Here is a 13,542-nt window from a genome sequence, read left to right on the forward strand (position 1 = left end):
GAATGATCATTGATAATTATCAATATCATAAGTTCAACAATGCACGTACATCCACTTATTTATAGAAGAATAATACTTCTGTAAATATTTATTATAAAAGAAAATGTAAAATCAAAAACTGCTTATATATGTTGCTTTATGATCAAATGCTTGAAAATATTTAAATAAAGAAAAAAAAGATCGAAACAATATAACGATTTACATCTATCTAGTGGAGTAAATTAATTTCTCAAAATTCGTTTACATATATCATATTCTAATCTCAAATTCATTATTATCTAACTTACATATCTCAATGGAAGTAACGTATGCGAGAATGTGCACGCGATTATCGTTATCTGAATTCTTATGAAATAAAGCTGCTACTCTTATTAATAGTACATCAATATTAATCATTAAAACAACAGTGTTGTAATGTGCTGAAAAATGCAATTAATATATTGCAATAAACTATCTCGCGTTAGGAAACGGATAATATCAGATCTGAACGCTTCAACTTAAAATTATTTTTGCATATCGCATGAAGTACATTAAATGCGCTATAAAAAAAAAAAAATTAGAAATGACGTTTGAGAATTGGATGTTACATGTAGTTACAAAATTTTGTGATTTGTATGTGATATTATGACGTAACACATCATGTAGAAATTGTATTTAGTGAAATGCATATTACAGAATTTATTATGATAAATATCTCTCACTTTCGTCTTTAATTATAACTCAATGTTTAAACTACCAGTCACGTACAGGACGAATGCATTAATTGTGCCCCGTGTAACGTGCACAAGAGCGTGACACGTAGTTCGCCGATGCAAGTGCGAAGCATTTGAATCATGCAATTTACTATTTAAGCAAAAAGGTATGCTTTCCTTAGTATTAAAAAGAACTTTTACCGCCAATGTAAATACACAGGACATCATTTCTGCATCCGTATGTGTAAAATATAATCTTTATGTAAAATCTTTATCGACGCCTTCGATCGCGAACGTATCCTTTCGTGCACGAAAAAAGCTCGTCGACTGTTGGTGACATGTTATCCTTTACTTACGTACAGTTGAAAATAATTCTTGAAATAAAGGACGAGTTTGATGAGAGACAAAATGCACAGTATGTATAAAGAGATCGCAAAAAGGACGAGAAATGCCATTCGCGCGTTTATATTTGTCTCTGTATCCTGCGATCCGCGCGACCGGCCACCGCTGGCCACCTGCCTGTTGGCTGCAGAATGTATTTGGTAACGGTAGGTGGCCTGCAGTCAAGCTCAGGAATGCCAGCGGGACTTCTGCAATTCGATCTGGCCCTCCAGCGTTTTCGCGAGGTAGATCACAAACAGCTGGCTGAGCGCTATACCCAGAGCAATACCAGCTATCGTGTAGAGATTACGTTCCGCCCAGCTGCGCACGATCTCGATGCACCCACTGGTCCACACCTTTTTACTTGCTTCCGACACTGGTAACATTTGGACCTTGTAACCGCACATTATATTTACAAGTCCACTCTGAAAGTTATAATTATATTATTTGTATAGTTTTTAGTTGTTTTTTAATGTTGCTTTTTATGTATGAATATAATAATGTACGTACTGATATATCAGTAGCATTTATGCAACAAGAGAACGGTACACCGCAACGTTCCACACTAGGGCTAGTACAATTGAAATATTCATTTTTTCCCCAATCCAAATATCCCTCTTGACTCAAGCCGCAACATTTAAACTGCAATGTAAAATTTCATAAATATTTTGCAACATGTATTTACATCATTATTAATTTTATTTTCAGTCTTTACTTCTTGTTGGCCAAAATCAATGAAATTCTGCAGATCTGGATCTTCCCTGTACGTTTGAATTATCTTGTCTGTGAAAGATTCTTCCAAAAGAGACTGCAGGGTATGTGGAAATACAAAACCAACAATTGCCACACCCATTTCCAAAAGGAAAAATACTAGAAGACACAGTGAATACTAAAAAAGAAAAAGAAATAATTAAATCAGTGAAATACATATATTTATGGCTGCATGAATAAATATTCTTTGCAGGTAATACTAACAAACTTAAGGAGGCATGTATTTTCACGAAGGGCTCCAACACATCCAGCAAAACTGACAACAAAAACCACTCCACCAGCTATCAGCATCACCAGAGAAATGTTCAAAACAACATCATAAACATTCTCTACTCTGACAGATCCAGTTGCCTGCCATTTATCCACAAATGCATAAAGACCCACACCAATCAGGAGTCCACCAAACAGCTGGGCATAAAAAAAAAAGTATTAGCTTTATTTACATCATCACATTTAATAATGCAGCCATTTTTACGTTTCGTTAATTATCTTTAACTCTTGTTTTACTTTTTTTTTTTTTCTGTGCCAAGAAACATGGAACTCAATTAAGACTTTGGTAGATTTAAAAAGCAACAGTTTAGTAAAAAAAAATCGCAAATGAAACAAATTATCGCTCAAGTGTAAAATGTGGAAAAATGGTCTACGAACGAAATGCTCACCCAGAAGACGAAATTTAGCATAAAAATCATGTACTTCACGCACGAGCTGACGTACGTGAAGTTGTTACTGCGCCTGCGATTATTCATCATCATGTCGCGATGGGGATTCGAGAAATCTCATAAACAATCGGCGTCCTCGCGACGGATGTTCTCAGTAGAAATAACCGGATTTCCTAGTCTCGCGCGTTCGTTCAATTCACGGCGATGAGGCACAACCTGTGTCGATGCATACTCCGACAGCCTCCGCACGCTCCGCCATTACGACGTCCCACTGTCATGACGTTTCCATGTTCCTGCGTTCCGTCGCGCTGGCGCGCACGTGAATCAGCTGTCCGTTCGTTCCGCGTTCCGCGTCACTAAAATTGGAGTATTTGACTTGGCGTCGGTTGTTTTAGTTGTGAGGCACAGTTAAGCAACAATTACATGTAAATTAAAATATATCTTTTAAATTGCAGATAAATCTGTGGGAAATCTCTAAGAAAAAGACGCAATGGCATCGATGCAGGACAGTTAGTATAGTTTTTATTAATCTTCGACGCTTTTAATGAAAAACATTTATAGGTTAAGAAAGCTAGATCAAATTCCAATCAATTATTTGCAATAAAATTGCACAGTTTAATCAAGAAAATTAATTTCAGGAATGAAACTCAAACGCGCAAATTCAAACTGTGATGCATGGTCAACAAGAGAACAACTGTGTCTTGCATCAAGTGTGCTGAAATCTGGAGATCAAAATTGGATGAGTGTATCTAGATCATTGAAGCCCTTTGTTGAAAAAGAACCGGTGAGGCCTGCAGACTGGTTCTCACAAAAATCATGCGCTATACAATATGCATGTCTATTAGAAACTGCAGATACCCCGAAAAGAAAAAAACGGGAAAGTGGTGAAACTACTAGCGAGTGCATAGTAAGAAAACTAACTCAGGAAAGAATAGCTGAGTTGAATCAACTTTTAAATAATCAAAAGGAAGAATATTTGCGACTTAAAACAGATATAAGCCATCTCAAGTCTGGTGCAATAAGCGATGAAAAATTGGAAAAAATATGGCTAGACATACAGCAAGATGATCGTGATTCTGAGCAAAAAACACGAACTCACTTGGCATGGTTGGCAAAACGTCAACAACAGCAAAAGCAAGAGATGAGTTCGCCATCCGTCTCGACTTCGATTGCAAATCAAAATCGCAAACACGCGGAAGGCGCAGCAGAATTAACGCAGGAATCTACCACGACAGAATTGTCGGTGGAAAATGAAGAGGAAAAGAAAAGTAACAAGGGTGGCAGGTCTCCATTGTTGACAAGTTTACTGAAGTCCCCGAGTCCAACCACTCAGACTGCGCAATCTTTTCCATCTACTCCCGTTCAAGTAAGCTCGCCAACCATCACCAGTCTTCTTGGATCCACTCCTAAAATGCTGAATGCACAATTGACGCAAAACGTATCACCGCAATTGCAGCAATTGGTATCGACCGCGATAGCCAGCGCTAATGTGCCACCAGAACGTCCCTCTGTCGGCGCTCCTACGCTCTCTATGCTGCTGGAGATGCCGGCGAGCACGCAAAGAGGACCTCTACCAAATTTGCAAACGACATCTTCCACTGCAATTGTATCTGTTGCACAACAGCAACCAACAACTGTGACCGTGGCTGCCACCACATCCGAGGCGCGCAATTTCCAGCAAACCGTGCAACCTCAAGTTCAGCAAGCGGCTGTTCAAAACGGAGCGGCGACGACGACGACGACGATATCAGCTACAACTCCAGCGACTGCTGCTGTTCCAACAAATATGTCCGTATCAGAGAACGTGGTGCAAATGATAGATCACATAGACGTGATACGGAAAGATATAATAGGAAATGTAATAGATAAGGACGAGATAAATGACATAATCGACGACATCGAAGAGTTGATCAAGGAAGAGATCACTGGAAGCCCACAGACGCTAGACACAAGTGGTGCAACAACGACGACAACGACAACAGCGGTTATCAGCGGTCTTGCGAGTATGCCTCAACAAGCAACGGAAATAGCAGCAGTGCGACCAAGACCGCAACCGAGAGATGTGGACGAAGCCGTGTCATTATCCGATTCACCGCAAAGCGAAATGGCGATTGAGGAAATTGATTCTAGCACTTCTAATATCGCCGAAATTATTGGAACGGTTGCTATAGAGCCTCAGGAACCTAAAATTACTGTCGCGAAAATACCGGAAACCTCATCAAACACATCAGAAATCAAGTCCGAAACAAATACTTGTGATAAGAAAACTACTTCGTCAGAGAAACTCGTTTCGGAGGTGAAAATCAATGACGAAGAAATTAATAAGACTAGTTCGACGGAGGAGAAGCAATCGAAAGTCGAAACGAAATCTGTGGACCACGCGTTAAATGTAGAAACCGAAGAAAAAAATTCTAAACTTTCAAAAGAAACAGTAAATAAAACCATGGAGAAGGTGAGAGAAGAAGACGAAGAAGAAAAAGAAACAGAAGTTCTAAAACACCCTACGTTTGACGATAAAGAATCATCTAAAAGCGCTAAACAGCAAAAGGAATCTTCGGGCGACACTGAAGGTAAAAATAATGCGAAATTAAATCAATTGGAAATTTATTTAGCAAAATTTACAGGGAATCAGCAGGACGTGCCGTCTGCGGAGATTGTCAGCGTCTCATCGGAGGTGACGAACGATCTACCCAGTGCCGAAGACACGGAAAAGTCGCAGGATATCAGCTTGATCCTGGAGGATGACGAGAGCAGCCAAAGTACGGAAAGTAAGAAGAAAGCAGTGGCGGAGAACCAGATCATCGAAAACGCAGTCGAAAGCACCGAGTCTTCGGAATCGTTTAAAGAAGAATCCAGTGTGGTAAAAGAAAAAATTGTTATGGAAATAAAAGAAGAGCCTTCGGTAAAATTAGAAAGCGCAAATGAGAAAACGTTGGAAATATATGTAGACGAGATTAAAAAAGAGGAAGTTAAGGACTCATCGGAAAATATTACAAGTTCCATCTTGCAGGACGTCGAGGTCAAACAGAAAAAAGCCAGTAACGAGCTGATCGCTAGAAATGAGGATACTGTACACGTAGCAACCACAGAAGAGGCAAAAAATATTAAAAACGAGCCAATCGAGACCACGACAATTGATACAAAAATGAGTATTAAAAAAAACGAGAATACGGAAGTTAAAACCGAAGAATTAAAAGTTGAAACGACACTGGAAGTTACTGGTTCGGTTCACGAGAAGAGTGCACTCCGTAGTCTGTTAGAGGAAGACAAAAAAGAGACAGTGGAGGTAAAAGATGAGAAAGAGGAGAAAGTAGATGTAAAGAAAAACGCGGAAAACGAACAGATCATAAAAAAAGAGCCAGAATCCACGGTCGGGGAAGAGCCCGGAGAGCTGGATGAGGAGGAGTCCTCATTGAGCAAATTAAATAGCAGTAAAGCGATGAAAACGTATTCCAAAAAGCAGAATGTCGCTGTAGATAGCGAGCCAGAGAATGAGGGCACAGGAGAAGGCGCAGATTACCGTGCTTGGAAAAAAGCGGTCATGCTCGTTTACAATCGTTTAGCGACACACAAGTACGCATCAGTGTTCCTCAGACCGATCACTGAGGATCAGGCACCTGGATATCATTCAGTGATCTTTCGACCGATGGACCTGTCGACCATTAAAAAGAACATTGACAACGGTACAATTAGATCGACCACACATTTTCAGAGAGACGTCATGCTAATGTTCCAAAATGCGATTATGTATAACAAACATGATACGTTTATCTTTAAAATGGCAGTCACGATGCAAGAGGAATGCTTACAACATATGCAAGTAAGAAAGATTCTGTTTATTAGTCACATCTGTATTTTACATTTTTATTACATTATATTTAAAATTCTTATTATCTGTTTTTTAAATATATCTCAAGTTTTTAATTATTATTAATATCACTTATTTTTCAGATATTGGTACAAGCAACGGGAGAAGGAACGTTTCGGAGAGAGACTAGGACCGCTGCAAGCAGTAGTAGCGAGATAATAGAGACTACTCTTAAGCGAAAACGAAGTCACATCACTCCGAGTCCACATGATACCGATAGTCCACGTTCGAAAAAACGCAGAAAATCTGAAAACGATTAAATTGTGTTAAAAAGATGTACAGATGTAAAAATAAGGTTCATTCGCGAAGGAAATTAAAGACGAAAGCGAGAAAGATCGCAAAGACATATTTTTTTTGGTATTGACGAAATATGTAAGTACTGATGTATCGTGTATAAGAATAAGCGCTATCCAAAGTCTACGAAAGTTAATTTGTAATATAATCGTTTAACAAATTAATTAATCTGGTATTTTATAAGTCCATGCAGTTGCAATACAACAGTTGATAGCTCTGATAATTATAAAATAATGAGCTGTAAAATTTTAACGTTACAGTGAAATATTTTCTTCAATCACAAAAAAAAAAAAAAAAAAAAAAAAAACACTACACATTCACATAATTCATAATTTTCTGGTTATTTAAATGTCATAAAAATTTGCCAGTATGCTAAAACAATAATAGTAAAATGCAATAATTGCGTGATAATTATAACGGTGCATGATTTCTATATAAATATAAAATGAGTTACGATTGCACTTGGAGAAATGCGAGGATGATGTGCAGCTCTGACGAGGAGGGTTATGAAAATCATACCTCCGACGTCGAAGAAAAAATAAGTGGACGCGTTTCAGAAATCCATGGGGAAGCTGTGAGCGAAGCGTAACAAGATTAAATACGTAACATACACAATCTTTATCTACATGTTATAAAATAAGCTTAATACTTCAATATTTAAAGCCACCGGTTCCTGCTCCACCAATCTCGGATGACACCGATCGACAGTTTTGGGCGGAAGACGAGCTAAGTGGTCCGGAATCGCAACAAAAATTAACCACAGGAAGAAAGCGTCGTCACAGCGTTTCCTACAGAAATCGTGCTACGAACAGAAGTCAATCTTACATTTCCTTCCAGAAAAATTCCAGCTCTGACTCAAACCATGTGAAAACCTCACTTAAAAGTAAACTCCAATGTTTTAATTTTAGTTTATCTGATAAAAATAAGTTGACGTTAAAAATACAAAAAGAACTTTGAGGTATTTACGTACTTCTTTTGGCGGCATAGTTATTTGACTACTGGACATGTATACTTAATTGGATGTATAATTATCTACGTGTAGTTCGCAGAACGCGAAGACATTGGGTGAGCTCTAAAACTGAGAAATCACAATCGAGACAAACATCGTGCACAAGTACTGAGGAAAAAGTTTGTACATTAAATAAAGTGATTTGTACAGACCATCAGGCTGCATCTTCTTCTGGTTTGCGTTTTGGAGCTCAGCAAGCAATCTTGTGGCATATAAACCATTGTGAACGAATAAAGAACGCATTACGGAATCAAAAAGGTCCGAGCAAAAAAATTACGTGGACCATCTGAAACGAAATAAAAATAAAATCAACACTTAAAAAAAATCTACGCGTTGTTAATATTATTATTATATAAAAGTGAGCCATTAATTGCAAAAAAAAAACTATTTTAATTTTTTGGAATATATAAATTTTAATTTAAACAATCAGAATTTATTTATCAATCTGCAATAGTTGCAAAATAAATTAAAATTATTTAATTTACAATCAATTAATTTTTCTATATTCGTTTTTAATCAATAAAATAAGTGGTCGTTTGCTGATTAATTATTCGCAGCAAATACTTCGTGAGAGTCTCTAGGCGAGATAGGTAACACCTGGACCCACTATACATTTTACTTCAATAAAAAAATTAAATAAATATCGAGAGAAGTTAAAAAGATCGGCGCAAATACCGTATATGTATTTGCACCGTCGGCGCAAATATATCGAGCACATTGCCCGACTCGGAATTGCGGCTTCCACGCGTACAGATACAGAGGCTCGCCCGTGTGAAGCCAGCGCTTCGGCAGCCAAAGAGAGTTAAGCTCTCTGATCGAGCACATTGAGAGAGCAGAGGTTAGAAGGATCGATAATATACGTAGAATAACTAACTGATAAATCAGGGACTTGTCATTCTCGGCGTAATATAAATAAAATATAACAAAATAAAGAGAATTTATTAAATAATTATAAACCAGAGTGCGCAATGAAAGCCGACTCTGACACGACTTTGATTTGATTTTAATCCCCGATAAAAACGTATTAACTGACTAATCGTAACGCGAAGTAAAAACAAAGGGAAGGCGAAAGTGAACAGAAGCAAACGAAGGTAGATAAAGGCTGCGACGTTCTCAATTATTTACAGATGCATAAGAAAAGCGTCGAGCGTGTGGATGACATTCGTGACTAGCTCTGATTAGGTTGAATTCCTTTGACGATGACTTACTTCGTGAACAACGACTGGACCAAAAGCCGGTATCAAAACTTAAACGATGCACGTATATACGGAGGTAAGTTGGAATTCGGCATGCATCTCTGTAAAAATGTAACGAACGTTACGACTTGCCTTTATTTTCTTTGCTTTTGAAAAAATTTTCTTACCCGAAATATCATATCGTATCGTTATGTGATTCCTTCGCATTACATCGTCGATAGCGAGTTCCAAATAAAATATTCCGCTACCATGTTTTCGGGAAAATTTATATCATGTAATATTAATTGTAATATTTATTATTACAAAATGTAGACATGTTATTTATATTTCAGGTGTACCTGCGTCTTTTAAATTCTACTTCTGCATTTCCTTGGTCTTATGCTCAATGCTACTGATTATCGTGTTCCTAAAAATGCCCTATTTATATAATTCAGATGTACAAGATTTTAATCATTTTTATAAGTTGCACTTTGACAAATATCAAACAAGTACCATCTCTAAAAAATTTATGTCGTTTGGTCTCGATACATCCTTATTACGAAAAATGAACGAATTACCTATTGGACAGAAAAAATTTATTAATTTGGCTCGTCACTTAAGTCCTGCTTATGTCAGAGTTGGTGGAACCTCTGCAGATTGCTTAACATTCCTTCAGGATCAGGTTCGCTCGTAAATCTAGTATTTTTTATAAATAATGCAACATTAAAACTACTAGCTTTGATCTTATTATTTTAATGCTTACGCGATGATTTTAGACGGAGCAAAGTTCTTCTGAAAAAATTATTAGCCCTGTGGATGGTCAAGATATCAGCAATTTTACTATATCTGGCACAGATTTACTTGCCGTGTATAATTTTACGGTGAAATCAAAATTACGAATGATCTTTGATTTAAATGTATTGCTCAGAAATCCAGACGGATCTTGGAATGATAGTAACGCAAAAGAAATTATCGCGTATGCTAAGAATCACGGCATGAAGTTAGATTGGCAATTGGGAAACGGTAAGCACTTGTATAAATGTACGAACCATCTCTAATACTTATTTCGATAACGTTTTTCAGAACCGAATTCCTTTAAACACGTATTTAACGTGACGATCACTGCAACTGAACTTGCAAAAGATTATGACCACCTGAGACAATTGTTAAATGAAGCAGGGTATGGTGACAGCATTCTTGTTGGGCCAGAAGTAAATCATATTGGAGAGATTGATAAAAAAGGAGAGATATATGCCAAGACGTTTTTAAGAAACCAAACGAATACCGTAAACTATGTTTCTTGGCATCAATATTATTTGAATGGACAAGAGGCTACAGTCGATGATTTCGTAAATCCTACCACGTTTAATTGGTTGCCAAAGCAAATTTCTTCCCTGAGAGAATCAATTGCCGAGTCTGGGAAAGATGTTTCTATGTGGCTATGTATGTGTCTCGCGTAAAGAGATAATGTTAAATATTTAATATTACGTCAATTATTTGCTTTTTTAATTTTTAGCGGAAACCAGCACTGCATTTGGGGGAGGTGCTCCCGGATTATCTGACAAATTTGTAGCAGGATTTCTTTGGTTGGACAAATTAGGATACAGCGCCAAGGAAGAAGTAAAAGTTGTTACGAGACAATCGTTGTTTGGCGGGAATTATTCTATGGTATCGCCGGACCTCACGCCAAATCCCGATTGGTGGGTCAGCGTTTTTTACAAACTTTTTGTGTCCGAGAAAGTTTTGAAATTGACTACGTCTGACATGTTCGGCTATCTGCGATTTTACGCACATTGTACGCCAAAGAAAGCATTTATTAAACAAGTATCACCCGTTACTATTTATGGAATGAATATGATGAAAGTTCCTGCCAAAATAACTATTCCAAAGTTCAGTAAAACCATGAAGATTTTGTTTTACGCTCTTACTGCTGACCATTTACAATCGAGGTACGTAGTAAAAGTGATTAAACGCAATTTTATATTGAATATTAAGTTGAATCAATAACAATGAGTTTATGTCGCAGTAAAATATGGTTAAATGATGAAATTGAGCCATTGAAGCTACGACCAAACGGAGATCTACCACCGTTTAAACCTATAATATTGGATCCTGCATACGCCGTGCAGGTACCACCATATTCTATGGTATTTATGATAATCCAAAATATAGATATTCCTGACTGTGAATAAACGAATTCTTTAAAAAAAAAAAAGCGACAAACAAGTCAATTTTACAGAACATTTATATCGTATACCTTATACATTATATTAAACATTTATATTATAGCTTATGTTATATGGTTTTTACAAACTTTTATTAACAAGGAAGTTTATACAGACGTCAGAACCGTTTACAGACAGTGCATATCGAATAGAAATTGATTTATCTATCTGTGATAATTCTGTTTCTAATCAGTTTGTCGTTTTTTAGATAGTAAACGTTACATTTTGCTATAACTTTTATGTGGTTATGTTACTGTTTTTCTGTTAACTCACATGGCTATACAATTTTTTTCTAATATATATCGTATTCTTATTTAAAAGAACATTTGTTCACGCTTAAATTTTATTTAATATATATCGCGCTATCTTCATTCACTCGAGGGACTTTAACTTTTCATACGCATAAGGATCAACATAAATTTATCGTATCATACAAACAGCAAACGCACAGCAGCGAATAATATATAAATATCGAAATCAGGCAATATTATACATAAGGAATGATATTTTACATCGAGCGAAAGTTCTTTGTAATGAGACTAGTATTCATTACTATTTGAAATTCTCTCGATTTCTGTGAAAATATAAGATATCTAATTTGGAAAATTAACATTTAAGACGATAATCTCGTCGGAGTGAACACGACATATTAATTGCGATAAGTTTCGCACGCGTACTCAATACTTACAATTGCATTATAAATTCTCAGTTTTACTCCGCGCTGGAAATCGTGATAGTTTTTCCTTTAGGATCATCAAATCTGTCCATCGTACGGATATCCATGATCATAGTGAGCGCCCATATCATAATCAGGCCCAGTATCGCTGTAACGAATATTCCCGTCCAAATCGGTATACTTGTAAAACCGACGCAGTCGTACGCGTCATTAAATGTCGCATTCTTGTGATCGATTTGTACTTGCATATCCGTGATACTTAAGTACGAATCGGTTTGCTTGTTAGCAAAGACGGTTTTTATTGAGCAATGGTAAGAGAAATTATACGGGAAGGTAATATCTCTTCTGGTTAGAAAATCAGTGGAGGGTTTTAGATCGGGGTTTAGATCGGGGCTCTGCACTTTGTTCAGGGTATAATAGCCGACGCTTTTGCTCTCGAACAAAAACTCGAGCGTCAATGGACCGACATTTTCGACATCACGGAAAGAAATTGTCAAAATCACGGATTTCTCGTCTTTGTCTTTGCGATCTCTTATTGAAGCGATTTTGGACATAGTAAGCTGCACTTCCTTCGACTTTTCAGACGTCTGCAACAAGAAAATATTAACGTTAAATCAGATAATCAAGTAACACGGTAAGGTTATGCGTCAAGTGTACGCAATAAGCATCGCGTATTTTAACGCGGGTCACCGAGTAGGCGTTAGCTAAAATTACCGAATATCATTTAACAACTAAGCCGATCGAATTCTATTATTTACCTTGAGTAATAGTGGTTTGGCGGAATATAAAAGAACTCTATCTGTCTTTATCTTGAATTCCGTAGAATTACTCTCGAGCACTTGTCTCTTTATTCGTTCAGTGTAACTGTAACGACATTGTTTTCCCGTAAGTGCTACGCAACCGTTTGAATCCATGTCCTTAAGGACCATGTTGAGCTCGTGTTCATCATTTACGTCCTCTACAATTCTGATCTGCTTGTACAGCTTTTGAAATATGGTGTTTGGATTGTCAACACATGGGAAATAAAATATCTTGGAGCCATTGGTAGCATTTGACAGAACCTGCGGAATAAAATATGTATTTGCAAATCATAATGAAACAAATATTTAATCTACACGCTTCTCCTCAGTTATTTTTCTCACGATTTCTTCTGAGGTTCCGTTAAAAGTATTCCTGTTAAAAACCTAGATAAATTCAGAATTGGGTGGGCGAGAAAATAACCTTGTTGTTTCGCAAGTCCTCAATGCAAAGCTCCTCGGTAACGATCGCGGGCTCGGTAACGTTGAACTGCATCAAGCCGTTCTCGAATTCTTCGGACGTCAGCTTTTGCAGCGGACTCGACGGCGCCGTTTTGTACGCCGCATCATAGTCGGACGATTCGTGCGGGCACCATATCACAGCGGGCGTGCAGGCGCGAGCGAGGTCTAAGGAACAGACGACGACGACGACGGTAAGCAGGATGAAGGCCAGGCTACTCCGTTGCCTTCCTGTACCACTCGTCATCTTAGAGATCGAGCTGCGACCGGATCGAATAGACATAAACCAACGTCGAACACCGCTCCGTGACTGAGAGCAGAAGGCACCAAAGCACCTGACTACTACTACCTCGTGACTGACCACGAGTCATGTGGCACCATGTACTTCCGGAATTTGAAAAAGCGCCCCGCCTTTGGCGGGATAAATGAAACAAGTTATAGAATGCGAAAAATTTGCAAATCAAACTTTTTTTTAATCCGTCTTTATTTTATTTCAAATTAAAGTTTATTCTATCAATTATTTCCTTAAAACTAAA

The 13,542-nt window shown here is 37.5% G+C and overlaps 4 protein-coding genes across 8 annotated transcripts; 2 read left to right on the plus strand and 2 right to left on the minus strand.

The window, feature by feature from the left end:
- Positions 1-235: 235 nt before the first annotated feature.
- LOC139108046 (tetraspanin-33) lies at positions 236-2,747 on the minus strand. The gene is made up of 5 exons (XM_070666044.1): positions 2,504-2,747; positions 2,049-2,252; positions 1,789-1,962; positions 1,584-1,715; positions 236-1,498 (listed from the first exon to the last, which is right to left on the minus strand). Exons 1-5 carry the CDS (start codon positions 2,594-2,596, stop codon positions 1,262-1,264), a joined length of 840 nt encoding a protein of 279 aa, XP_070522145.1. The 5' UTR covers positions 2,597-2,747; the 3' UTR covers positions 236-1,261.
- A 106-nt stretch (positions 2,748-2,853) lies between these two features.
- On the plus strand, positions 2,854-6,788 carry Brd8 (Bromodomain containing 8). 4 transcript variants are annotated; one of them, XM_070665976.1, is made up of 5 exons: positions 2,854-3,012; positions 3,142-5,073; positions 5,116-5,363; positions 5,514-6,323; positions 6,455-6,788. In XM_070665976.1, exons 1-5 carry the CDS (start codon positions 2,994-2,996, stop codon positions 6,629-6,631), a joined length of 3,186 nt encoding a protein of 1,061 aa, XP_070522077.1. In that variant the 5' UTR covers positions 2,854-2,993; the 3' UTR covers positions 6,632-6,788. The 4 variants fall into 4 exon arrangements, with proteins under 4 accessions (XP_070522077.1, XP_070522075.1, XP_070522076.1 ...); XM_070665974.1 differs by having other exon boundaries at positions 5,116-6,323; XM_070665975.1 differs by having other exon boundaries at positions 5,128-6,323.
- A 1,621-nt stretch (positions 6,789-8,409) lies between these two features.
- Positions 8,410-11,064, plus strand: LOC139108027 (heparanase). 2 transcript variants are annotated; one of them, XM_070666008.1, is made up of 7 exons: positions 8,410-8,512; positions 8,802-8,946; positions 9,203-9,531; positions 9,626-9,872; positions 9,933-10,292; positions 10,366-10,798; positions 10,876-11,064. In XM_070666008.1, exons 2-7 carry the CDS (start codon positions 8,874-8,876, stop codon positions 11,039-11,041), a joined length of 1,608 nt encoding a protein of 535 aa, XP_070522109.1. In that variant the 5' UTR covers positions 8,410-8,512; positions 8,802-8,873; the 3' UTR covers positions 11,042-11,064. The 2 variants fall into 2 exon arrangements, with proteins under 2 accessions (XP_070522109.1, XP_070522108.1); XM_070666007.1 differs by lacking the exon at positions 8,410-8,512 and having other exon boundaries at positions 8,519-8,946.
- Positions 11,065-11,076: 12 nt separating this feature from the next.
- On the minus strand, positions 11,077-13,365 carry LOC139108036 (uncharacterized). The gene is made up of 3 exons (XM_070666022.1): positions 12,972-13,365; positions 12,509-12,811; positions 11,077-12,337 (listed from the first exon to the last, which is right to left on the minus strand). The coding sequence occupies exons 1-3, from the start codon at positions 13,287-13,289 to the stop codon at positions 11,786-11,788; spliced, it is 1,173 nt and encodes a 390-aa protein (XP_070522123.1). The 5' UTR covers positions 13,290-13,365; the 3' UTR covers positions 11,077-11,785.
- Positions 13,366-13,542: the final 177 nt, after the last annotated feature.

This window comes from Cardiocondyla obscurior, linkage group LG14 (genome assembly GCF_019399895.1).
Source record: "Cardiocondyla obscurior isolate alpha-2009 linkage group LG14, Cobs3.1, whole genome shotgun sequence".
In the NCBI taxonomy this organism is placed as follows: Eukaryota; Metazoa; Arthropoda; class Insecta; order Hymenoptera; family Formicidae; genus Cardiocondyla; species Cardiocondyla obscurior.

Coding starts and splice junctions, on each gene's coding strand:
- LOC139108046 (XM_070666044.1), bottom strand. CDS start 2,596: ATGATGATGAATAATCGCAGGCGCAGTAACAACTTCACGTACGTCAGC. Junction 2,253..2,503: donor TGCTAAATTTCGTCTTCTGG/GTGAGCATTTCG, acceptor TTTTATGCCCAG/CTGTTTGGTGGACTCCTGAT. Junction 1,716..1,788: donor TTGATTTTGGCCAACAAGAA/GTAAAGACTGAA, acceptor TTTACATTGCAG/TTTAAATGTTGCGGCTTGAG.
- Brd8 (XM_070665973.1), top strand. Junction 6,324..6,454: donor AATGCTTACAACATATGCAA/GTAAGAAAGATT, acceptor CTTATTTTTCAG/ATATTGGTACAAGCAACGGG.
- LOC139108027 (XM_070666008.1), top strand. CDS start 8,874: ATGACTTACTTCGTGAACAACGACTGGACCAAAAGCCGGTATCAAAAC. Junction 9,873..9,932: donor AGATTGGCAATTGGGAAACG/GTAAGCACTTGT, acceptor AACGTTTTTCAG/AACCGAATTCCTTTAAACAC. Junction 10,799..10,875: donor GCTGACCATTTACAATCGAG/GTACGTAGTAAA, acceptor TTTATGTCGCAG/TAAAATATGGTTAAATGATG.
- LOC139108036 (XM_070666022.1), bottom strand. CDS start 13,289: ATGTCTATTCGATCCGGTCGCAGCTCGATCTCTAAGATGACGAGTGGT. Junction 12,812..12,971: donor AGGACTTGCGAAACAACAAG/GTTATTTTCTCG, acceptor TTTATTCCGCAG/GTTCTGTCAAATGCTACCAA. Junction 12,338..12,508: donor CCAAACCACTATTACTCAAG/GTAAATAATAGA, acceptor TTCTTGTTGCAG/ACGTCTGAAAAGTCGAAGGA.